Raw genomic sequence first — 26,041 nt, forward strand, 5'->3', positions numbered from 1 at the left:
GTGCACTACCCATTGCTATACTAAAGAGTTCATAAAGGAAGTGTTTTCCTAAAGCAGCATCTCTGCTTTCACAGAATCATAGGGGTTGGAAGGGACCTCCAGAGATCATCAGGTCCAACCCCCCTGCCAAAGCAGGGTCCCTAGGACAGGTCACACAGGTCGGCGTCCAGACAGGTCTTGAATATCTCCAGAGGAGGAGACTCCACAACCTCCCTGGGCAGCCTATTCCAGTGCTCTGTCACCCTTACTGCTTTGCTGTCCTTTGGCTTTTTTTCCTGTGGTGATCTATTACAAATCTAACTTTTAAGCTAGCAGAGAATTGAATTCCATTTTAAAAGCACACACCGCTGTAAGTGTATTAAGCTGAACTCTCTTCTCGCCCAAGGGCAACCCTGCTCATTTCCCTGGAATACTCTTACTGCATTGGAGCACTGGAAAAACATTTCAGCAGTCACTTCTTGGACGGTGGGCACTGTGAGTGCTTTGCTTTCATGAACTGCCACCAGCTCCAAACCCTGCCAACTGGCCTGCTGCTGAGTGATGCGGCTTGCTGTGCCTCTGGAGCTCCTCTGGGAGCTGAGTGCTGCACAGCTCTTGTGTGTGGTGTAGTTCTAGGTGATCACCCCTCTTACAGCCCAGCATGTGGGTGCTTGTTCATCAGTGGTACAGAGCATAGTTATTAAATAATAAAGCAGTTTTACTCCCTGAAAAAGCAGATTATATTCAGTAGCAAGTTTGTTCTCTGCTGGCAGCTTCTGACCTGCTGTGCTTTGTCAAGTTAGTCACTCGCTCCCTCTGTTGTGGTAACGAGCAAGTAAAACTCCACATGGATTAAATGCCTTCTGCAGTAAACAGGGATGTCATAAATGACAGTGCTAGTCCAGTGATCTTTTAGTCCTACATCTGTACCTAAATTTGTCTGCATGTATATATAATTTTCGGGGTGTACATGTTGAGTTCTAAATGATATTTTTTTCCAGCTGGCTTATATGCTTCTAGTATTTTGGTTCTAGAATTCCAGTGTGTATTGATAGTAAGTAGTTTTTTATTATTGCTTTATATGGTTTAGCCTCTAGAAAAGATAGAGGAAGATTTTATTTTCATTTGTGCTAGCCCTTCATCTGTCCCAGCTTCATTCTTTAGTTTTATCCTAGGACTTTCTGTATGTGGTGGTTTAACCCCAAGTACAACACAGCTGCTCGCTTGCCCCTCCCTCCCCAAGGGGATGGACAGCAGAATAGAAAAAAACCTTGGGGCTTGAGATAAAGAGAGTTTAATGGGGTAACAAGGGAAGGGAATAAGAAGAAAATATGAAAGATGCACAAATGCAGTTGCTGACCACATGCAAAAGGAAAAGAGTCAGATGCGTAGTCTGTTTTTGAACAGTGGATCTGCCTCCCAGCTAGCTTTCCTGGTTATGTACAGAGCATGACACTATACAGTAGGGAATACCCCTTTGGCCTGTCTGGGTCAGCTGTCCTGGTGGTGCTTTCCCAGCTTCTTGTAGACCTCACAAGCCTGAGAACCTAAGAAGTCCTTCACTTAGTATAGACACAACAGCTACTTAGCAACAACTAAAAATAACAGCATGTTATCCATATTATTCTCATACTGGATTCAAAGCACAGCACCAAACTGACTATGAGAATGAGTAAATTTATCTCAGCCAAAACCGAGACTCTGTGGCACGGACTGTGACCCTGCAGACTCACTGCAGGGGTGTATATGGTATCCATGCAAGTTCCACGCTGATAAGATGTGAGCTAGAGGAGGACTGACAATCTCAAAGCTGACACAGTGTGCTGCTGTGCTGAATCAATGGAGTCTGGCTACAATTCTTCACATATTGCAGAAATCCTAGCTCAGTTTGTATAGTTACACAGGGACAGTGGGCAATGTGAATTTGGTTGTAACAGGGGCATCCACAGTGTCTGATTCCAGCTGTCTTACAACTTCTACAACGTTGAAGGTGAACACTGCTTGCATTCACTAGCTTTGAGTGCATTGTGTGCTTGTATGGTCTCAGGAGCATAGAATTGTAGTATCACAGAATCACAAGGTTGGAAGAGACCTTTGAAGATCATCAAGTCCAACTGTTCCCATCCTAAGCTAAACCATATCCCTATGTACCTCATCAACCCCTTTTTTGAACACATCCAGGGATGGTGATTCAACCCCCTCCCTGGGCAGCCTGTTCCAGGCCCTGACAACTCTTTCAGTAAACAATTTTTTTTCTAATATCCAATCTGACCCTGCCCTGGTGCAGCTTTGTGCCATTTCCCCTTGTCCTATCTACTGTCACCTGGCTGAAGAGACCATCATCATGTAGTATGTGTAAGGTTGGAAAGGACCTTCAGAGGTCATCTAGTCCAAACCCCCCTGCAGTGAGCAGGGACATCCTCACTAGATGAGGTTGCTCAGAGCCCCATCAAGCCTGACCTTGAATGTCTCCAGGGATGAGGCCTTCACTGTCTCTGTGGGCAACCTCTTCTGTTGATCTGCCACTCTCATAGCAAGAACTTTTTTTCTCTAATATTCAATCTAAGTCTCCCCTTCTCTAGTTTAAAACCACTACCCTTTGTCCTGTTGCTCCATGCCCTTGTAACTAGTTCTTCCCCAGCTTTCTTATAGGCACCTTTCAGGTACTGGAAGGCTGCTATAAGGTCCCCCCAGAGCCTTCTCTTCTCCAAGCTGAACAAGCCCAACTCTCTCAGCCTGTCTTCATAGCAGAGGTGCTTCAGCCCTTGGATCATTTTTGTGGCCCTCCTCTGGACGTGCTCCAACAGATCCATGTCCTTGTGCTGAGGGCTTCAAAGCTGGACTCAGTACTCCAGGTGAAGTCTCACCAGAGCAAAGGGGCATAATCCCCTCTCTTGGTCTGCTGGCCACACTTCATTTGATGCAGCCCAGGATGCAGTTGGCCTTCTGGGCTGCAGATGCACATTGGTGGCTCATGTCCAGCTTCTCATCTATGAGTACTCCCAAGTCCTTTTCCTCAGGGCTGCTTTCAAGCAGATCATCTCCTAACCTGTATGGATAATGGGGGTTGTCTGACCCAGGTGCAGGACCCTGCACTTGGCTGCTTTTAACCTCATGAGGTTAACCTGGGCCCACTTCCTCCATCCTGTCCTGGACCCTTCAGATGACATCCCATAGTAGTCCTGAATCAGCAAATAACTCTTCTTTTAACTTCACATGGAGAAAATAACTTTGTTTCCATTAAGATGTCTCTACCCACAGCTGAGAAGCACCATTGCTAAATGTGGTTTGAAGCTTGAAAACCTCCAGTAAGTGGAAGTGTTCACTGTCATGTAAAGTAGTCAACAACTGGGAGACCTTGCTCACTAAAGGAATGGGTTTTCCATTGCTCAATCTTTAACCCAAGGTTGAAAGATACCTCCTGCCTCCCAGCCTCCAAATTCTGTACTTGTTCAGTGAGACGTTGCAAATCTGAGGCAGAAATTACTGGGTCAAGTTTTACTCATATTTGTTAGGCAAATTTTTCAGTGGTCCTATCTCATCTTAAAGCCTTGGCACCCAGCAGAGAAATTGTCAATTATACCATTCTTGGAAGTCTTGTGAGGAAAGGCTGAAGTCCCTTGGTTTGTTCAGCCTGGAGAACAGGAGGCTGAGGGGAGACCTCATCACGGTCTGTGGCTTCCTGACAAGGGGGAGCAAAGGGGCAGGTGCTGATCACCTGTCTTTGGTGACCAGTGATTGAACCTCAGGGAATGGAGTGAAGCTATGACAGGGGAGGTTTAGGTTGGATGTTAGGAAGAGGTTCTTTTCTGAGAGGGGGGTCGGGAACTGGCACAGGCTCCCCAAGGAAGTGGTCACAGGACCAAGCTGGGCTGAGCTCAAGAAACATCTGTAGGATGCACTCTTGTCAGATGTCTGGTCCTGTGTGGAGCCAGGAGTTGGACTTGATGGTCCTTATGGGTCCCTTCCAACTCAGGATGTTCTGTGATTCTGTAATTATTTTCTTGAATGAATTAAGAGCTTCATCTCAGTTATTTGCATCATTGAGTTTCTACCTGGATGCTGGGTTAATGACCTTTCACAGGCAGGGTGTACAAAATGCCCAAGTTCAGTGTCTCTGAGCTGCTAGTCAGCAACAGTTCTGAAGCAACAGCAGTTTCCTTTCTCTGTCAGATTAACTTTTTAATGTCCTTGTGCCCCAGGCTGTATGTTAAGGATCTTGTAGCCAGCATGTTGTAGACTGATGATGAATTTCAGATTTTACAGCCTCATGATACAGACAGCCTGGAGGATGTCTAGGGAGCCTGCTAAGGTGGGGGTGCTGGACTTGATCTCTGGAGGTTCCTTCCAACCCCTAAAATTCTGTGATTCTGTCTCTTTGGGACATATCACAGAATCACAAGGTTGGAAAAGGCATTTAAGATCATAAAATCCAACCATTCCCATCCTATGCTAAGCCACATCCCTAAGTAAGTGATCTACCCTTTTTTTAAACACATCCAGGGATGGTGACTCAACCCCCTCCCTGGGCAGCCTGTTCCAGGCCCCAACAACTCTTTCAGTGAAAGATTTTTTTTTTCCTAACATCTAATCTGACCCTGCCCTGGTGCAGCTTTGTGCCATTTCCCCTTGTCCTATCTCCTGTCACCTGGCTGAAGAGACCATCACCCACCTCTCTACAACCTCCCTTCAGGTAGTTGTAAGTCTTGGTAAGGTCTCCCCTCAGCCTCCTCTTCTCCAGGCTGAACACCCCCAGCTCCCTCAGCCGCTCCTCATATGATTTGCCCTCCAGCCCCTTCCCCAGCCTGGTTGCCCTTCTCTGGACTCACTTGAGGACCTCAATGTCCTTATGGTGAGGAGCCCAGAACTGGACACAACACTTGAGGTGCAGCCTCACCAATGCTTAATACAGACCAAAGCCCTTTGGTGTCAAAGCGTGGTGTTACTCTAATAGCCCCCTCATTGGTGAACTGCTTTGCACGACCAGTGTGGTTTGACAACAACTTTGTGAGTGGTTACCTCATTCATACAGGCACAATCTAATTCCAGCTATGCTGAAATGAATATATATCTTTAATATGCATGGGTCCCAGTGAATGTGCCTATTGAGTTTTGCTGGATAGATCCCAGTTTTATTGCATACATGAAAAAATACGTTTTAAAAAGCCATTTTAGTGCTGTGCAACACATTTGCATATCGCTGTCATCATAGATCAATCATCCTTAGGCTTGGCTTTGTGGGCTGCTGAGCTTGTGGTCTATGGTTCCCTGCAGAAAGGGCTGTAGGACAGAGGAGCAGAATCCCCAAGAGAGTACCAAGCACCTCTTGTTTTGAGCTTGAGAGCACATGAGCATTTGCTTTACCACTCTGAGTAGATCACAGAAAAGAGGAAGGAGAGTTTCAATCCATAAAAGCTAAAAATAGTGGCTTTAAGAAAATATTGTAGTCTGTGAAAGTTCATGTCAAACAACTGTAACCTGGTCATTTACCTAATGTCTCTATTCATAAATATTAGTGTTGGTGTTCATTTGCCATTTAACATCGGGGCTAAAGGCTGATTTAACACAATCTTTTTGTATTTTCAGAGAAATAGTGGAGCATATGGTTCAGCACTTTAAAACCCAGATTTTTGGGGATCGCAAACCGGTGTTTGATGGAAGAAAAAACCTTTATACAGCTATGCCACTTCCCATTGGGAGAGATAAAGTAAGTTTTAAATAGAAAAGTTTTTAATTGTAGATTTTAATGTAATATTTGCAGAGCCTTTTGAATAACCTTCTCTTTCTGGAATAGATGTCACTTTCTGTTGCCACTTTTCTCAGGGTGTGGTTTGCCAACAAGTGTGAGCTGTTTCTCAGCCAGATGGTCACTCCCCTTTCCATCTCCCTTCTTTCCTCCCTCTCTTTCTCCCCACTCATGTAATTTTTGCTGGTGAACTGGATCAGCTGCCCAGGATAGCAGACAAGCTCCGTACTACTGGAAGTGGAAGGACCCCTCTGGGCAGCAGCAAGCTGTCTTGTCAGCTCATTAATCTCTCATCAAAGCCCATTGTAAGCTGATTCTCACGATGCACTATGAAACCTTGTTGTGGTTTAGCCTCAGCCAGCAACTAAGCCTCACACAGCTGTTTTCTCACTCCCCTGGTGGGGTGGGGGAGAGGATTGGAAGAGTAAAAGTGAGAAAACTCATGGGCTGAGATAAAGACAGGCAAAGGAAAAGCCGTGTGCTCAAGCGAAGCCAACCAAGGAATTCATTCCCACTTCCCTTCAGCAGGCAGGCATTCAGCCATCTCCAGGAAAGCAGGGATGCCTCACATGTAACAGTTACTTAGGAAGACAAACACCGTTGCTCCAAATGATTGCCCTTTCCTCCTTTGTCCCTCAGCTTCATATGTGGAGCATGATGTCACATGAAATGGAACATGCCTTTGGGGAGCTGGGGTCAGCTGTCCTGGCTGTGTCCCCTCCCAGCTTCTTACTCACCCCCAGCCTACTTGCTGATGGGATGGTGTGAGAAGCAGCGAAGTCCTTGACTCATTGTAAGCACTGTTTAGCAGTAATGAAAACATCTCTCATCTCAACACAGCACAAATCCAAAATACAGCTTCACACTAGCTACTGTGAAGAAAGTAACCTGAACACTAGCTAAACCCAGCCCATTCTCCACCCCTTACTCCATATCATTTGCATTATGCTCAGGTACCACACTATGAAATTCAACCTTACTGACCACCGCCCCCCTTCACATCCTTTGATACACAGATATCGTTCCCTTAGTCTGTGGACCATCCCTCTGAAATGTTTGTAAAATCTTCACAAGTGCCCATAAAATGCCCATGGACTTCATTTAACCCATGACTCTGTTATGGTGGTCACTGAGGACAGGAGAGGTGGTGTGATGTGTGGAGTGCCCAGCTCCGGTCGGTTACTGCTGTACTTCCACTGTCCTCCCTTGGGTCAGGTGGTTCCTGTTGTAGTAATTCCTATAACATGCAACTGCAATCATGGGTTACAACAATTCAGAGGTATTTCCATTGCAGTCTCCAGCCTGGTCCCTTTGGGCTGGGTTACAGGGCTGAACATCGCAGTGAGCTCCAGGCCAGAGCAGGGACAAAGGGAGGACTTATCCCTAGACTGTAGTCCCTCAGGAGTTCCACATGGAGCCTTATCTATGAGACAAGGTCTCTCCAGGGGTATACCTGCTGTGGCATGGACTTAGCCACAGGCATTTGAAGGTGCACCTCTTCCTGCATGGCCTTCTCCATGGGCCACAGTGCCTTCAGAGATACACCTACTCTTGCATGGCCTTACCCACAGCCACAGTCCCTTCAGAAGGAAACCAGCTCTGTCATGGGCTCATCTGTGGCCATGCACTTCAGAGTGCTCCAGTGTGATTTCAGTGCTGCACAGACATTGATTCTTTAAGGTGGACCTGGTGCAGCATGGACTTACCCACAGTCACAGATGCTTTGAGGTGTACCTTCTCAAGCATGGACTTATCCTTGGGCCACATTCCCTTCAGAGGTGTACCTGCTGTGGCACAGGCATAACCACAGACACTTGGAGATGTACCTGCTTTGGTGTGGATTTCCTCACAGAGGCTTTGGTGTGTTTTGCTCCTATGTGGACTCATCCACAGGTCACTGTCCCTTCAATTTGAGCCCACTCTCTGGTGGGGTGTTGTGAGCAGCAGAAAGGGCCTTGACTCTGTGTAAGCACCACTAAACAGTAATGAAAGCTAAAAAGAAAACTAACTATTCCAGCCAAAACCAGCACATATGTCTTTCCTAATCCTTTACAACGTGGGAGCCCAATTAATTTAACCTGCACAGGTCTAGACCTGCTAGCTCAGCCCTGGGGCAGCTGAGGAGGACTTGGATGTTCTGTGACCTCTTTGGTCTCTCGAGCTGTAGCTATGAAGCGTACAGTGTCTGCGCCCACTCGTGACTGGTGAAGCAGAAGTGACTGTTCCACACATGAACACTGCAGAATAATTCAGCCAGTGCTCCTGTGGCCTGATACCAGATTGAAGTTTCTGTGGCCTTTTTATTTAGATGATGAGCACATGAGGAGAGAGCCATTCTCCTTCCTCATGCTGTGGTAGGTCCCAGTGGCTATTATCCCCCTTTGCTGTGGGTGCAGGGTGAGGCACGGATAGCTCTAGGGCATGACTCTCCAATCCTAGAGAAGTGAATTACAACCTGTCTGTAGAAAATTAAAATACAAAGAGGAAAGGGAACCACAGTGAAATGCAGAAACTTATGTGGGACAGACTGGGAACAGAGCTTAGGTCTTCCTAAATTGAGTGGCACTGTGGTACAACATAGCTCGTGCTGTCCTTTGCTGTCACATATTGTATGCTGGTGCTGTGCTTGACATTGTCAACAGTTCCACTTGAATCAAGCTCTTAATCTCATATATGTAACCTTGATTTCCCCCAAATTTATATAAATGAACATCATGCAATAAAGCTCAGTCTTGAGTCTTAATTATTTTTCATTAACCAATAAGCTAATGTCTAAGAAAGCTGTAAAGGAATCTTGTAAAAGTATTAGAGGTTTGAGGGATTTTTCACTTTCATGTGTAGCCTTTCAGTTCCTACAGATTTGACATGCAGAGTATTTGGTAAAGTTGGAAGGATGCTTGGTGAGGGGCTTAAGTCCACTGGGTGTGCACAGAGTGGCCTTGGAATACTTTCAAGCTGCAGATGTCTGACAATATATTGTATGACAAGTACAAAGTTCTGCATTTAATAAGTAAATAATGTATCTGTGGAGGATAAACTGGGATCAAATCAATCATCAAATCATAGAATTCTTTGGGTTGGAAAGGACCTCAAAGATCTAGTTCAACCCCCTTGCCATGGCAGGGATGCCCTCCACTAGCCCAGGTTGCCCAAAGCCTCATCCAACCTGAGCTGAAGATCTAAGAGTGTGAGATGCAAGTTGACCTTGCTCTGATTTGGAACTGGATGAGCTGAGGTCCTCCTGTTCCTTCTGCTGACTGAATAGATCTTGATTCTTGATGCTTTGGATTTTAAAGCACATGTACACTAGATCATATGTGGTGAAAATTAAGTCTGGTGACAGTGTGTCAGCTTCTCATGCCCTGATTCCTTCATGTTCTTGGAATGAACGTTGTAACCTACACCTGGGAAAAGGCTGACTTAAATGATTTTTAACTATTTTGGGTGGGACAGATTGATATAGTGATGATTAATTTGTGAAAGGCAGTCACTGTGTAGAGTACCAGGGTTACTCATAACCAGATTACTTGAGTATTAATAGTATTGGGATTAACAGAAAATAAGAACTTCGATTTGGAGGGGGAGAGAAGTTTAAAGGAAACTGCAGTTCAGGTGCAACAGACATCTTCCATCTGCTGTGATGTAAGTTGAAGACATTTTGATGGTGTGGTGGAAAAAAAAAGCCTTCATAGAAAGCTTCCCAGCTGTGTCAGCTGCAAACCTGTACTTTTATTTGCTCAGCTTTTCAGCAGAATTAACCCCCTGGGTGAGATTGAGAGAAGTGACCCTGCGATTACAGACTCCAGTTCCTGTTGCTCTCCCTTGGCCGTGTGGCTCCTTCCTCTGCTCAGCTTTCCTGGTGAATGATGTTTGTATTAGAGGAGAGATGCAGCTGTAATGTTCATTTTGAATGCCTACTTGAAATTGTCAACTAGTGTATGGGATTTTTTTTTTTAGTGTACAGGAAGGCTTTTATTATTTATGCCTTATCTTTCCTTCCTATTTGTGGTTGAAGAAGCTAGCTGTCACAGAAGGCCAGGTGATTGCATATATTAGCTCACTGTTACCCATGTATTATTTTTTTCTAGCCTGCTAATTACAGTTTAAGTGGATGTCTCTTCTATTTAATTGTAAGCTCCCTAGGAAGAGAAAACGCAAGGGGTTTGTTTATATCCAGCACAAAGGATACTCTGATCTTGTTATTGCTGGGAGTCACTCCCAGAACTGCACATCCTTTCAGACAAGCCTTAATTTTAGTCGCTTTAAGAATTTCTGTGCTCAGGCTTTCTTTGTTTTAATAAAGAGGAGAAATCAGCATTGCAAGTAATTACAAGTAATCAGCTGAAGTAATTTATGGAATGCAGTTTGCCCATGGTTTTTAGACAAAGTAGGGCATAATATGTCAAAGGAATGCCCGTTTCCTGCCTGGATAGCATCACTGGTACTTGGGGGTCATTGTTTACTTTTTTGTTTGGCATTTAAAAATACATTTTTGGGTTGGTGGGTTTTGTGGGGTTGTTATTTTCTGAGTTGGATGTATTGGGTCCATCCCACCTGCCCACCCTTGAAAGCTTCTTGTGGATTTTATTTTTTCTCAACTTGAATTATTTCTACAGTATATAAAACACTCTGCTGCTCTGGAGAGCAGGTACTTGAGATGAATGAATCTTGGCAGGTGGTGACAGACTGTATTTTATTTTAGGCATGCAGAGCTGACACGAATGGTGGTGAGTTAGTGTGTGTTAGGTATCCAAAATCAGGTTATTGGGTGTTCATGGAGGCCTCCCTTGATGCACAAGCACTTCCATATCATTATGTTGCTTCAGAGAGGGAGATAGGTGCCAGCTGGGAAGCATGCCAGCTCTTTCAAGTACATCATTGGACAGATTTAGCTGTAAAAAGAGGCTGTACCTAATGTATGTTGTTTCATCATTGCTTTTTGTCTCCTCCCATGCTTTATAGTGCTGTTCAGAGGAATCCATCGTCCCCTCCGAGCCCCTTCCACTTTCCCTGTTGAATGGAAAGAATCATCTTGGTTTGTTGTTTGGCATTGTTGCAGGTGGAGCTGGAGGTCACGCTGCCAGGAGAAGGAAAGGACAGAATATTTAAGGTGGCTATAAAGTGGATGTCCTGTGTGAGTTTGCAGGCTTTACATGATGCTCTTTCTGGTCGGCTGCCAAGTGTCCCGTTTGAAACCATCCAGGCATTGGATGTAGTGATGAGGCACTTGCCTTCCATGAGGTGAGGGGAAGACCTTGACATTGTTTAGGAGGTTGCATTGTTATTTGAATCGTTTCAGTGGCTTTTCTGGGTAGGATGTGCTTTCATAGCTCAACTGAAATCAAGCTATCTAGCAGATGGCATTCTCAGGCAAGAGGCAATGTGGTGCTTTTCTGCTCATCCAGTGGAATTAGTAGCCTCCAGCATGGGCACAAGTCCTTTTCCCCACCAATCTGCAGATTTGGTCCATGTTTGTGTGCTCTCAGGTCAGGGGTACGCTGCCATCTCTCTCATACCCCATTTCTTTGTAGGGCCTAGAAAAGGAAGCCCTTCCTGAATGGAAGGTAGTTGGAGGTTGGTAGACACTAAGGGTGGTTTTAAAACTTGTTACCCTGTTCCTTTGTGTCCTTGGGCAGATGCTTATTGCCAATTTTGTGTAAAGGGGACTGTGTGAAGGGGACATTAATGTCACCCAGTGTAGCTGTTTATATTGAAAAAAACCTTATTTCCAAGGGAAATAAGTGCTCACAGTCGAACCCAGGAGATGCTGGGTTTAATTCTGCTGCCATGAAACAAGTCACTTAAGACACAGTTCAAATTACATTCAATTGGAAAATAAAGAACAAAGCTTAGCAGGGCTGAACTTTCCCATTTTGAAGGACTAAACAGGGAAAATTAATTAAATTGTAGGTAAATATCTTTAAATAGCCTTATATTACCTTGACTTTATCATCACATTAAGGATTTTTTAAAAAAAAGCACTTTAGTCACGTTTTGCATCACAGAAAACAGCCCAGAGCAGTTAATCACACATCTTTGTTCAGAGAAAAGTATTAGTACTGGTTTTGATTAGTTTGATATTAATTATGTGGTACTGAATTGCTGAGATGAAAGATGCATCAAGAAGTTTTCTTAAATCAGTCATTCACCCACACAGTTTCCATGGATGTCAGAGGAAAACTATGCAGAAGGGGAGAGATTTATGACATGGTTGTTTTAAATTTGTTTGAATTAGTAGGTATGTTAAAGAGTATTCTGAAAATAAATTTAAACAGCTGTAGTAGGTAGTTTCTTACTGTAAGTAGCTGGATTTTGGGAGGTGTAACCCAAGTCCTCAGATTATTGATAATTTGAAATACTGACGTTTCTGTGCTGCTGTGACCAGGAATTTTCATTAATTATGAGTTCATTGCAGGGGTGGGGTTTTTTTTGGCTTTAATTTTATGATCTGGGTTTCTTTTCTTTATTGCAGATATACTCCTGTGGGGCGATCTTTCTTTACAGCTTCAGAAGGGTGCTCAAATCCATTGGGTGGTGGGAGAGAAGTTTGGTTTGGCTTCCATCAATCAGTCAGACCTTCGTTATGGAAAATGATGTTAAATATTGATGGTAGGTCCTTTAAAAATCTCTTCTCATTCCCTTTTTTCAGTGGAAAGGCAAAAATGTTGTTGAGTTGGTTGAATTTCTTAAAAAAACTTCCTCAGTATTGTAATGTAACATCAAAGTTTTGTGTCTACAGTGTCTGCAACTGCATTTTACAAAGCACAGCCAGTTATCGAGTTTGTATGTGAAGTTTTGGACTTCAAAAGTATTGAAGAACAACAAAAACCTCTGACAGATTCCCAAAGGGTAAAGTTTACCAAAGAAATAAAAGGTAATATTTAAATGACATGGAATTGCTTTATTCTGTCTGTAGATATATTACCACTATGCTTTCTGAGTGTTTTCTGTACCAGTTGTCTATAGACAGATAATCAGAGAGAACAGTGCTTACACTTTTTGAACAAAACTAAGAGGCAAGAATCCTTTTATTATATATATTCCAAGACTTTCAGAAGTCTGATCAATTTTATGTGTCTGTCTACTTGTCCTTTTATCTTACTACATTGGTGACTTCTGTAGCTTGACATTCACTTTTAACATGACCAGAGTTGGGTCAGGTTAGATAATTATGTGGCTTCAGATTTAATGAATGACTAGTAGTGAAAAGTTTGATTATTTATTTATTTAACTAGAGGCATACCTGAGCTCTAAATTAATTAATATAAGTAAATGATCACATACTTCAGAATCTGAGGTAACTACATTCACATGTGTATTTTCCCTGTGGCAAATACAAGGTAGATTAATTAACTTTGCCCTTAATGAAAGTGCTTATTGAAAGCTTGAAGATTATATGTTTTACTCTAAGTGATAGGATGAACTAAAGCTTTCTAACAGATGGATAATAACTTATTATAGTGATGTTAGCTACTGGCTTGCGACTTGTGTGAGCTGCTCTTTGTTTAAATGTAGGTTCTCTTGACATACCTTCATCTTCTGTGCCTCATCACCACCCCCACCCAGTCACTTCACCAAGTGGCATGTCAAACTTACTGGTGTGTGGTGGCATAGAATCATAGAATCATAGAATGGTCTGGGTTGAAAGGGACCCCAAGGATCACAGAGCTCCAACCCCCCTGCCACAGGCAGGGACACCAACCTCCAGGCCTGGATCTACAAAAGGCTGCCCAGGGCCCCATCCAACCTGGCCTTGAACACCTCCAGGGACGGGGAATCTACTACTTCTCTGGGCAGCCTGTTCCAGCACCTCACCACTCTTTCTGTAAAAAACTTCCCCCTAATATCTAATTAAACCTTCCCTCCTTTAGCTTTAGTCCATCCCCCTTGTCCTGCCATTATCTGCTCTTTTAAAAGTCGAATCCCCTCCTGCCTATAAGCTCCCTTCAGGTACTGGAAGGCTGCAATGAGGTCCCCCCACAGCCTTCTCTTCTCCAGGCTGAACAAGCCCAGTTCCCTCAGCCTCTCTTTGTAGGGCAGGTGCTCCAGCCCTCTAATCATCCTTGTGGCTCCTCTGACCCTCTCCAACAGTTCCACATCCTTCTTGTGTTGGGGCCCCAGCTCTGGACACAGGACTCCAGCTGGAGCTTCACAAGGGCAGAGTAGAGAGGGACAATCACCTCCCTGTCCCTGCTGGCCACTCCTCTCCTGATGGAGCCCAGGATGCCATTGGCCTTGTGAGCTGCAAGGGCACACTGCTGGCTCATGTTAAGTTTCATCTGAGAGCTTCTCAGTGCCAAGGTACTACTGAGATCTTTTCAGCTTATAGAGCAGCATCCCTTATTATGTCAGTCTCCTCAAAAACAATTTATCTTCCCAAATGAATGTCGCTTTTTTATGTTTAGAAGTTATATTCATTTACTTCCCCATCTCTTAGTAAGAGTTAACAGAAATACAACAATTTTGTATTTCTCACTTTTGAAACATGTTGGTGGTGCCAATCCTAATTCCATGACAGATACTTCAAGCTCCTTTCTTCATAATATGCTTGATGGAAAAAAAGCAAGTAAAAAGAAGAACAAACTCCATGTGTCTACCATGCAGCTTCCTTGTTTCCACAAAGTCATCTTTGCCCAGCTAGAAGTTAGCAAGAGAAGTATAAATAAATCCTGAGATTGTACTGTTTATAAATGGTTTGAAAAAAGAATTGGGCACCAAATTATCAGTTGATACTGTAATTTTTTCATGGGAATTTTCATTCTGCACCTCAAAGTCATCCATGATTTGCAGCAAAGCTAGTTGTGATGTAGGGAAGAACAACCCCAGGTACCAGTTTTGAGAGCAACATAGGGGAGAGGAACCTGGGGGTCCTGATGGACAGCAGGATGAGCATGAACCAGCAATGTGCCCTCATAGCCAAGAAGGCCAATGGCATCCTGGGGTCTATTGGAAGGGGTGTGGTTGTTAGGTCTAGAGACGTCCTTCTTCCCCTCTACCCTGGTGAGACCGCGCCTGGAATATTGTGTCCAGTTCTGTGCCCCTCAGTTCCAGAAGGAGATAGAGCTCCTTGAAAGAGTCCAGTGCAGGGACACCAAGATGGTTAAAGTTGTGGAACATCTTCCTTGTGAGGAGAGGCTGAGGGACCTGGGCCTCTTCAGCTTGGAGGAGACTGAGGGGTGACCTCATGAATGTTTATAAGTATGTAGAGGGTGAGAGTTCCATGTGAATATAAGGAAGAACTTTTTCACTGTGAGGGTGACAGAGCCCTGGGACAGGCTGCCCAGAGAGGTTGTGGAGTCTCCTTCTCTGGAGATATTCAAAACCCACCTGGATGCATTCCTGTGTGATTTAGTCTAGTTGTTCCTGCTCTGGCAGGGGGGTTTGACTAGATGACCTTTGGAGGTCCCTTCCAAGCCATGACATTCTGTGGTTCTGTAAGTTGAGGTATTGAGGAGGTGACAGTTTCATGTAAATACTGTGATACAGACTTCAGAGGTGTTCATAACAACTTGGAATTTATTGAAGACTTGCAAATAGCCATAACAAAATTAGCAGCTTAACATGATGCTTGGCAAGTCATTAGTGCCTTTGACAGGTAGGAGAAATATGCGCTGCTCTGAGATTATACAGATGTACAGATCTATAAGGAATTCCTGTATGCAACCCCCTCTTTCCTGTTCCCACATTCAGCTCACTATCTCACATAGCTCACCTACATCTGTAGGCATGGAAGTAATAGAAATGAAAATGCTGCATTCAGACTTCTGGCTGTGGGCAGTGGTAAATTAGAAACAATTTTTCAGGGTAACTGTGTCGTGCTGGTTTAGGGTGGATAATTTATTCTTCTAAAAGCTGTTGGCTTTCAGGTGGGCTCAGCTTTTGTGCCAGGGGAGTTGCAACAGGTATTTGCAAAAAAAAAAAGGTAGATGAGGTACTTAGGGATATGGTTTAGCATAGGACAGGAATGGTTGGACTTGATGATCTTCAAGGTCTTTTCCAACCTTGTGATTTTCTGTGATTATGTCTTCATGAAGGATAAAGCTCTGTGGGTATTTTTATTCCCCCCTACACCCCCATATTCATTAATTCCAAGTTGGTTGCAAGGTTGGAGGTCTCACAGACACTGTATTTTTAGACATGAAGTATAAACAGGCTTTTTGTTTCAAGGAGGTTGTGTGCCCTTCTTGTCCATCTACCATTCTGCACTTCCTTAGAGGTACAGAGGTGTTAAGAATGTGTTCAGCTTCATCTGCAAGCTCTTGTGGCTTTGGGGTTTCACCTTATCTCTGAAACTCTTTGTTGAACTTTGGGTGAAGCTGAGGGGTTTTGATTTTTAAGACTACAAATTGCATTGAGTTCTCTAGAATACCCTTCGATGCCCAGAGAACGTGCTCAGAAGCAAATAGCTTTACTGCACAGTTTAAGTGGCCTTGTGTAGCAATTAAGGGGGCTGACACCTTAATTTTGAAGAAACACTGATATGTATTTCCCAATTTTTAGGTCTGAAGGTGGAGATAACACACTGTGGACAAATGAAAAGAAAGTACAGAGTGTGCAATGTCACCAGACGACCAGCAAGTCACCAAACGTAAAGTGTTTTCCTTCTTTTTAAGCATATGTTTAATCTCAGGCTGGTAAAATACCTTACTTGTCTTACTGACATAGGAAGAGTCTTGGAAAAATTGCACTTTCTTTTGTCAATGTAGTCAGTATATTTAAAATACACCTTGAAGTGTTGTCCAGATTTTCTTGGTTTTGTTGGTTTTATTCTATAATGAATGCCATGGCATTTGCACCACTTGCTTTCCTCTTAAATGTGTGGATTTGAGGTTTCTTTGTTGTTTGTGTATGTGTGGGAAGTGTATTGGGGTTTTTTGTGCTTCTTTTTGTGCTTTTTATTTTCCTATTTACAGATGTCTTCAACATTGGAAGAACAGGATGCCATAACAGTAACTTAATGTTTCCCAGAACGATTGAGTAGAAAAGTAGTGCCAACTGGGATCAGCTTTCTTATCTTGCTTGTTACCAGTCTATTTTATCTCTAGAAAAATATTTACTTTTAATCACTAACCAGAGATTTGCAGATAACTTGAATATGGGGCATTTTTTCCTGTTTTTAATAAAAACAAGACAGGATACCAGCTTTTTACAAAACGATAACTGATCAGTGCTGAATCTGGTATTTAATTATTTGGGCTTTAATTCATCCCCTTTCAGTGATGTATTGTATTAACAAAAGACAATCACTGTCCCACCTTGATGTAAGTATATGCAAATATGTATGCATATACAGAAATATATTTGTAATGTATAGAAAGAGAAATGTATCTCTGAAGCAGTAATTGATTTTGCAACTCATAGTAGGATTGTTATGTTCTCTGTGTGGCATATCCCAAAATGTAATGCTGACAATATCCCAGATAAACAGAAAATACAAGTCTGTCTCAAAGGCACCTGCTTTTAGGAAATTTAGTTTTATAGTTTCAGGTATCAGGAATGTTAGAGAAACAGCCTTCTGTGGTGCTATTAGAAGACATGAGGTAGTGGTAATGATGGAATCTTAATTCTAAAAGTGTACTTACATAATTACAGCAAGGTAAGTTTCATGTCCAGTAACCTTGTACCAAGAAATAATGTTGAGTGAGTGTGGGGAAGTATTCTGTGGAAATTAATAGCTTATTTTAATCTTTGTTTTCCAATAGATTCCCACTTCAGCAGGAGAATGGACAAACAGTTGAATGCACTGTAGCTCAGTATTTTAAGGACAGGCACAAGTTAGTTTTACGCTACCCTCACCTTCCATGTTTACAAGTTGGACAAGAGCAGAAACACACCTACCTTCCTCTTGAGGCAAGTCAACTTCTAGATAATACTGTATTCCAGGAACAGGGGAGGGCATCAAAGGGGGAAAAAAGCTCAAATATTGACAAATATTGAGTAGCCAACTTCAGAAATTGCGTAATTCAGCAATGAAAGAAAAACCAAGCCAAATAGTTGTATCCTGTGTTTTAACTTCCTTTGTGTGGGGTTATTTTAGGTATGCAACATAGTGGCAGGACAAAGATGCATAAAGAAACTCACTGACAATCAAACTTCCACTATGATTCGAGCAACTGCCAGATCAGCACCTGACCGTCAAGAAGAGATTAGCAAATTGGTGAGTTGGGTCAAATATGGTAATGGACTTTTTTTTTTCCTCTCACTATTAGCTATTACTAATAGTTTGTACTGTACACAGGCTATGAACTTGTCTTGTAGGACTTTATCCTTTCATCATGGAGAAATACACTCACACAAAAGGTTTTAAAATGTGCTTTTGGTGGTTTATTTCAAATTTTGAGGTATCCATGTATCAGGTGGAATTAACAGAGCTTCTGAATGCTTGGCATCACCCATGTAAAAGGGATGTGGGCCCAAACACAGGATATCTCAGAAAGTTTTACATGTCATAAAAAGAATTTCTCTTTCTACCAGAAATAACCTAATTCTTTCCAATTTCAGATGCGGAGTGCGAGTTTTAACACCGACCCTTACGTTCGGGAATTTGGGATAATGGTCAAAGATGAAATGACAGATGTGACTGGTAGAGTCCTACAGCCTCCTTCAATCCTCTATGGAGGCAGGGTACGTAGAACAGATGCTGCACAGTCTGTGATAACTTGTATAAGATGGTTGCTTTAATGAATTATGTTGTGTATAGTGTGATTAAAATCACCATAAAGTGCAATTTTAGAACTTAAAATACAATTTTTGAAATGGTCCATAAATGTACCAGGCATGTTGAGATGCTCTGTCCTTCAATTGCATCTTTACTTCTGAAAGTAAAGGTAGAGTAAAAATGCACTTACACATGTTTTCCTCTAGCTTTTAAGATGTGGGGTTTTTTTACACCATTTCATTGTGTTGCAAGAAGAAATCTGCAAATAGTGGTTGAAATTGGTCTGTAAGTAGAACAAAGAAATTACTGGGCTCTTCACCATATGAAGGACATTGAGGTCCTGGAGTGAGTGCAGAAAAGGGCAACCAGGCTGGGGAAGGGGCTGGTGGGCAAATCATATGAGGAGCAGCTGAGGGAGCTGGGGGTGTTTAGCCTGGAGAAGAGGAGGCTGAGGGGAGACCTTATCACTGCCTACAACTGCCTGAAGGTTGTAGAAGGGTGGGTGATGGTATCTTCAGCCAGGTGACAGGAGATAGAACAAGGGGAAATGGCACAAAGCTGCACCAGGGCAGGGTCAGATTAGATGTTAGGAAAAACTTTTTCCCTGAAAGAGTTGTGAGGGCCTGGAACAGGCTGCCCAGGGAGGGGGTTGAGTCACCATCCCAGTACGTGTTAACAGACAGGTAGATGAGGTACTTAGGGATATGGTTTAGCATAGGACAGGAATGGTTGGACTTGATGATCTTAAAGGTCTTTTCCAACCTTGTGATTCTGTGATTTACTGTTTGGTTTTGCCTTCCCTAACTGTGAAGTCTTCTTGAACTTCTGGTTGATGTTCTGGGCAGGGCAGCTGTCCCTAGGACAGCTATTTTAAGGCATTATCTCTATCAGCGTGTTTTTCTCTGGAGCCATCTCTTCTCTTGGAGTATTTACTCAGAGGTTTGTTCTTTCCAGTGCCCTTTCAGATGACCTTTCTGAGATAATCTTCTTACTGTGATGTCTTTCAAAAAAAGCTTGAGAAACAGGGTGTCTTGGTTTTACGCAAGTTGAAAGCTTTGATCATTGGGCTAACTTAATTTCTGAAGTTCTCTGATGAACCTCTTCTAGATCACTTTTGCCAAGCTGAAGACAGTTCTGTCCCTATGCACAAATCAGACTGTTACCTCCATAAACCCCCAATGGGAGATGATCTCACAGCTTCTACCTAAATCTCTTCAGACAAAATCAGGCAGATTAGCTCAAACCTTCTTTGCTGATAGGTTAAGGTAACCCTGCTGTCTTTGCCTGACCCTGATTAGGGATGATGTTCTCATGAACTGTTCTGGGACCACGGGGAACAACAGTTAATGGCAGATGAATGATGAATGATGAAAGTCAGAATGGGGAGGTATTGCCTTCAGCAGACACAGCTCTTTGCAAAATGAATTGCCAAATTTGTGTGTCCCCTGAAAAACTCCCCTAACTTCTAGCTGTTGCTGCTAAATGACAAAGCAGACATTGTGGTAACTAGTCTAAAACACCTATGGGAAACAAGTATTTAAGGTAATTAACATCACTGGAATTACTGTAGCCATCTTATTATATACCCTTGTCCTCTAGATAATCTGTCACAGTACTGTCTGCTTGATGGGAGAAAGTGTTGCACAGGTCAAAGTTGAAAACCTGATGATCTGAGTGATGTCAAACCACTATTTGCTTTTACTTCAATCATGGCTTGATCCTGGCTGGAAGCCAGGTGACCACCAGAGCTGCTCTATCACACCCTCCTCAGCTGGGCAGGGGAGAAAAAAATCTAATGAAAGGCTCATGGGTTGAGATAAGGACAGGGAGATAACTTGGCAGTTACCATCATGGGCAAACGAAACTCAAGCAAAACAGAGTAATGAGACATGAAACTAAATCTTAAAACACCTACCACCCTAACCCCTCCCTCCCTTCTTGGGCTTAACTTTACTTCTGATTTCTTTCCCTCCTACCCCCAGTGGAACACAGGGACAGGGGATGGGGGTTGCAGTCAGTTCATCACACATTGTCTCTGCTGGTCCTTCCTGCTCAGAGGAGGGCTCCTCCCACTCTTCACCTGCTCCAGCATGGAGTCCCTCCCATGGAAAACAGTCCTCTATGAACCTCTCCCAACGTGAGTCCTTCCACAGGCTGCAGTTCTGCAGGCAGTGCTCCAGCATAGGTCCCTTCCATGGGGTGTAGAACTTCATGACCAGACTACTTCAGCTTGGGTCCTTCACAAAATCTCAAGTCCTACCAGGAGCCTGCTCCATCATGGGCTTCTCCTGGGGAAGGTCCACAGCTTCCTTTGGGTACATCCACCTGTTCTTATCTGGGGCCCTCCATGGGCTGCAGGTGGTTATCTGCTCCACCATCATCATGAGTTGCAGGGGGACAGCCTGCCTCACCATGGTCTTCACCACAGGCTACACAGGAATCTTTCTGGTGCCTGGGGTGCCGCCTCTTCCTCCTTGTTTACTGACCTTGGTGTCTGCACAGTTTCTTACAACTTCTCATTCCCTTCTCTGGTGGCAAAAAGTGTCTGCTTGCTTTTTTTCCCTCCTAAATGTGATTCCCAGAAGCACTGTGACCATCGCTGATGGGCTCAGCCTTGGTCAGCAGTGGATCCAGCCTTGAGCCCAGCCGATGGGCTTTACTCTTTTTGGGCCTAGGAAAAGCTTCTAGCTGTTTCTTGCAGAAGCCAGCCCTGCAGCTTCCCTCCTGCATCAGAATCTTGCCACAAAAACCACACCACCAGAGTAGCATGCTGTCTTGTCACAGTGGTAAGAATGATCTTTATAAGCCAGGGTGGATGTTGGAGCAGTAGAAAGACCTGTGGATATAAAGCCTGCTAGTCAGAGGGAAGCAGAAGCATAATGGATTTCTGTTAGCATGTTTTTGCCCTGGTGTTTTGATTGTGTCTGGGTTTTTATCCTTCCAGAATAAAGCAATTGCTACACCAGTTCAAGGAGTCTGGGACATGAGGAACAAACAGTTTCACACTGGAATAGAGATAAAGGTTTGGGCAATAGCGTGCTTTGCCCCCCAGCGCCAGTGCACTGAAGTTCATCTGAAGTAAGTGTATTTAATTTAATTATGATTTTATTACCTATTTGGTATGGAAATAGCATCGTTTCTCTTACTTATTTAGAATCTGTATTTTGTTAAGTTGTTAATTATGTGGCAAAACATCTTTAACAGTGCTTTTAAATACCTGTCTCTGTGTCTTGAATGACAACAGCATGATTTCAGTGCTAGCATCATGAAAGCCTCCAAATCAGACTTTCCAAAAGCAATATGTACTGTATGGTGGGTTTGCAGTATATACTTTATGGTGGGTTTGATACATATGGTGGGTTCCTGACCAGTGAGACAGGTTGCTGATGGTTTTTAATGAGACTGAAATTAAGGGTGTTCATCTCAAGTATTTGTCAAAAGTAAAAGCTAACGTGTGTTGTCACCTTAGGTTCTTTTGCTGGTTAGATGGAATAGGTTTATTCATGCAGAAGTTAAAAGGAAAGCTTTAAAAAGCAATGCAGTTTTCATCTAGAACTTTCTACCTTCTAGAGTTGTCTCTGAGCAGGCCTGTTGCTGTGTTTATGAGTAGGACTAACTGTTACTTTGTTCACTTTGAGCATCTGAATGAAACTGATTTTGGTTTTCCTGCCTTTGGATGGAACATGATTGTTCAAAGACTCTTGTTAAGTGACATCACCATGGGGAAAGCAGGGATCAGGGAAGTGTTTGTGCTTGTGTAAATGGATTGTCCAATTCCTCCTTTTGCACGCAGTTGCTTTCCTTTCATGCATGGGCAAGTGCAGCTCTTACAGCTGCCCTAGCAGGTGACTCAGCTGCTCTTTGTAAGGTGAATGTGAGACAGTAATTATTCATAACAGCAGTATTGCCATAACAATGTTCCTGTGTTCCTTTAGATGATTTGCCAAATAGCTTGGGAATGTTTCTCCAAGAAGTTGCCAGCAAACAATGGAAATCTTGCCTTTTCCTTTCCTTCTCGTTGTGTAAGGCTGGGAACTTGTTTTCATGGCAGGAACTAAGCTGCCAGAGAACAATCTCTTCCAGATTGGTGCTTCTTGTGGAAATGTTGCATAGGAGGTGTTAGTCAAGTTGTGAGAGATTGGCAGAAGTCTTCAACTTAATGAGCCAAAAGAAATGTATTTGATGGCTTAGATGGAGTTTGTCCTTCCTGTGAAAGGATGTTCTTTCATACTAGGAATATGGCTGTGTCTAGTTGTGTCTTGTTGCCTTTGGTTATATCTCACCAAGCAAGTTGGAACTCGGCTGCTGTAAATCCATCGGCGTATGAACACCTTCAGAATTCCTAAAAGTCTTCAAAATCATCCTGCTTTACCTGTCAGAAACAGCCTTCCTTCCTAGAGACCATACTTGCAGATAGGCTCTATGGGGTGCAGTCACAGAATCACAGAATGTCTCTCAGGCCCAGAGTGCTCCAGCCTGGTCCTCCACAGTCGCAACCACCTCCTCCTGGCACCTGCCCCCAGCAAACCTGCTCTGTCTGCCTCCATGGGCTGCAGATCTGCTGCCAGCAGCTTGCTCCACTGTGGGTCAAAGTATCTTCCACATGTCTCCACCTGCTCCAGCATGAGGCCTCTCCATGGGCTGTATGTGGGGTCTCTGCTCCCCATCATCTTCCATGGGCTGCAGGGAGACACCTGCTCCACCATGGTCTTCTCCACATGCTGCAGGGGAATCTTTCTGGTGCCTGGGGTGCCTCCTGCCCCTCCTTTACTGACCTTGGTGTCTGCAGAGCTTCTTATATCTTCTCACTCTTCTCTGGTGGCAAAAAGCAGCCACTTGCATTTCTTTTTCTCCTAAATGTGTTTCCCAGAGGTGCTGTGGTCATCACTGATTGGCTTGACCTTGGTCAGCAGCAGGTCTGGCCTTGAGTCCAGATAGTTTTTACTCTTTTGGGCCAAGAGGAAGCTTCTAGCTGCTTCTTGCAGAAACCACCCCTGCAGTGTCCCCCTCGCTTTCTTCACCAGAAGCCCGCCACACAAAACCATAACAGGATCTTAGTGTTGATGCCAGTTAAGCATTGCTTCCTGGGATCACCTTTATTAAGCTGGTCATTAGGAAGGACATCTCCTGGTGTGTCTCTATGAGCATTTTAGATTGATTCACGAGTGTGTAATTGAAGTGATGCTCCTGATGGTCACCAACAGCCATGCCATGCTGTGTGTTTAGGAGCACTCTGAGTGCCCAGTGTGGATTTCTTTTGAGTAGAACTGGACTGGAGGATGTGCTGCAGCCCACTGTACCAGATTACAGCTGCTCTGAAGGAAAAAGATCCCAAAAACACATATAGTGTCACTGTTGGTCCCTCAGCACCTGTACTCCCCTGTACAGGTCTGCGCTGTGACACCGTGCTACCTGTTCATCTTGCCTTTGTTTGTGGGGATAGGACTTAGAGACTGCTCACACACCATTGATGGAGGCATCCAACCTGGAGGAGCCAGGTCTTTGAAGATACTTTCCCAACTGGATGTACTCTAGAGAGCCTTAGGAGCACTTCTGATCTCCTTGCTTACAACAGGCACAGTGTCGTCTTGATGTCCCTTCAACAGGAAAGATAATCAAATGCGGCCATGTTAAGGAGAGCCAGGAGAAAGAAGCAGGTTTGCAACACAGATAATCTTCTAGTATAGGGGCTGAAGGAGTCTTTTGTCATAGACAAAATTAGGTTGTCTCTGAGCAGGCCCATCAAAGGGTCACTTATATTTGCACCATCATTGGAGCAGGTTTGTTGTGAACTCCAAGATACTCCTTTTCCCTGATATTTCCCTGATATTTAGCAGTGGTTTTGTGTGTGTTATTACTGATGCTGGATCAGTTCTCTGAGACATGATTGTTGGTAACTTCTGTTGGGTTTTTTCCTTGCCAAGAAGAAAAAGGAACTCAAGCTATTTCTGTAGTGACACACAAGGAGATGTGGCTATCCAAAATGCCATCAGAGTAGTGGTTTTGCAAAAAGTAGCTTATACTGAATGTCACATAGAAAGGTTGTATGACGTGGAATTTGCTTTGGAAGTGAAGTTTTTAGTAATGGTGTTATTTATACAGTGTATTTCCTTATCTTTCCCTATCTTTCCTTCAGTGACCACATAGGCACAGTCAATTAAAGGTGCACTTGGGGTAAATCCCCAGGGTTTTGGAAAGGGCAGAGGATTGTTCCACTATATAAAAAAAAAAAAAAAAAAAGAACAAAAATCAACATGGAATTTTGCAACCTGAGAATCTAATATGTTTTATTTACATCCTTTAGGACCTTTACAGAACAACTGAGGAAGATTTCCAGAGATGCAGGAATGCCAATCCAGGGGCAGCCGTGCTTCTGTAAATACGCACAGGGAGCTGACAGTGTGGAGCCCATGTTCAGACATCTCAAGAACACTTACACTGGGCTGCAGCTTGTTGTAGTAATTTTGCCTGGAAAAACACCAGTCTATGGTCAGTAGGTTGAAATCATGAACATGTGTGTGTTTCAGTGACTATTTAGTTATTTTAAGTGAAGTATCTGAATGAGAATAGTTTAATTCTGGTTAAACTATATACATTCCATTTAAGAATTTATATTCTATTCCTTGTTGTGCTGCATGATGCTTTACATTAAGATCTAAATTATTTTCATTATTTTTGTCTGTGCTTTTAATTTGCTTTTCCACGTTCTTCCTGTTGGTTGAATTTGACATGTGGTTTGTGACAAAGCTTTGAAATTGATACACACAGTGGATAAAAATACCCAAACTGTAATTTGTATGCTAAAAGCTCCCAATGATTGAAGAAGTTACGAACTCAAGACCTAGGAAGCTTTTAGAACATCTTTACTTAATCACACTTGTACAAAAAAACAAGTTGAGTGAGGGAAAAGATCTCTCACAGTTGATTGTTTTTCCCTATCCTTTGGGCTTTTTTCTCTTGGGTTGTGGGGACACAGGTGCATGGGAGGTGAAAACTCAGGAACTTGAACTGTTTTTTGGAAAGGAGGTTGACAGTGCATTTTACATTGCATGTACACAGAGGGTTTAATGTGTTTTAGATAAACCATGAGTTTTGTTTTTAAATAGGTCTTCCTATAGGCAAGATAACCTGTTTTCATATCCTGCCTTCCTCCCTTTTTCACTTGCCATGCTTAATTTCAGCAGCATCCATTCTCCCATAGCTTTATGGAGTCTTCTCCAATGACTCAGATCTACCAAGCAGCCGCAGATTTCTTTTATCTGATCCCTCACTGATAAAATAGAGCAGAAAATAGTTTCCTAACTTTCTTTTCCCAATATTAAATAAGTTAAAGGCTTCTTTGTAAACCTTTTTACAAAATACAGTACCCTCCCTTGGATTCAGCCTTGCAAAGGCTTGCTCATCTCTAATTTCTTCAAAGGAATTTCAGTACAAAATGACGTTTACGCTTTTCTGCTTGGAGTTAAAAGGGGACTCTTTCCTCTACTTAACCGCCGAGAGGATGTGGTACCACTCTCATCTGCTTTCCTTGTCATTATCTTTAATTACAGCTCTTTCTGCTCCCTCTAATCATCTCTTCATTTTCTCCCTGTGCTCTTCCATACTCTTACACCGCCTATACCCACAGTCTTCTCTTTTCTCCTTTCACTCTCCTCCTC

General features: G+C 43.3%; 1 protein-coding gene across 1 annotated transcript in view; it reads left to right on the forward strand.

Moving 5' to 3' along the window:
- The window catches only part of AGO2 (argonaute RISC catalytic component 2), a gene marked incomplete at its 5' end in the record, with an annotated part of 62,389 nt that overhangs the window by 25,383 nt on the left and 10,965 nt on the right, over positions 1-26,041 (forward strand). Inside the window, 10 exons of the mRNA XM_084260142.1 lie at positions 5,566-5,686; positions 10,785-10,966; positions 12,198-12,334; positions 12,465-12,599; positions 16,226-16,313; positions 17,428-17,575; positions 17,763-17,882; positions 18,227-18,349; positions 21,328-21,461; positions 24,688-24,872. Of these exons, the coding sequence (XP_084116268.1) occupies positions 5,566-5,686; positions 10,785-10,966; positions 12,198-12,334; positions 12,465-12,599; positions 16,226-16,313; positions 17,428-17,575; positions 17,763-17,882; positions 18,227-18,349; positions 21,328-21,461; positions 24,688-24,872 (1,373 nt within the window). The remainder of the gene's footprint in view (positions 1-5,565; positions 5,687-10,784; positions 10,967-12,197; positions 12,335-12,464; positions 12,600-16,225; positions 16,314-17,427; positions 17,576-17,762; positions 17,883-18,226; positions 18,350-21,327; positions 21,462-24,687; positions 24,873-26,041) is intronic.

This window comes from Gallinula chloropus (assembly GCF_964237585.1).
Source record: "Gallinula chloropus genome assembly, chromosome: 2".
Taxonomy (NCBI): domain Eukaryota; kingdom Metazoa; phylum Chordata; class Aves; order Gruiformes; family Rallidae; genus Gallinula; species Gallinula chloropus.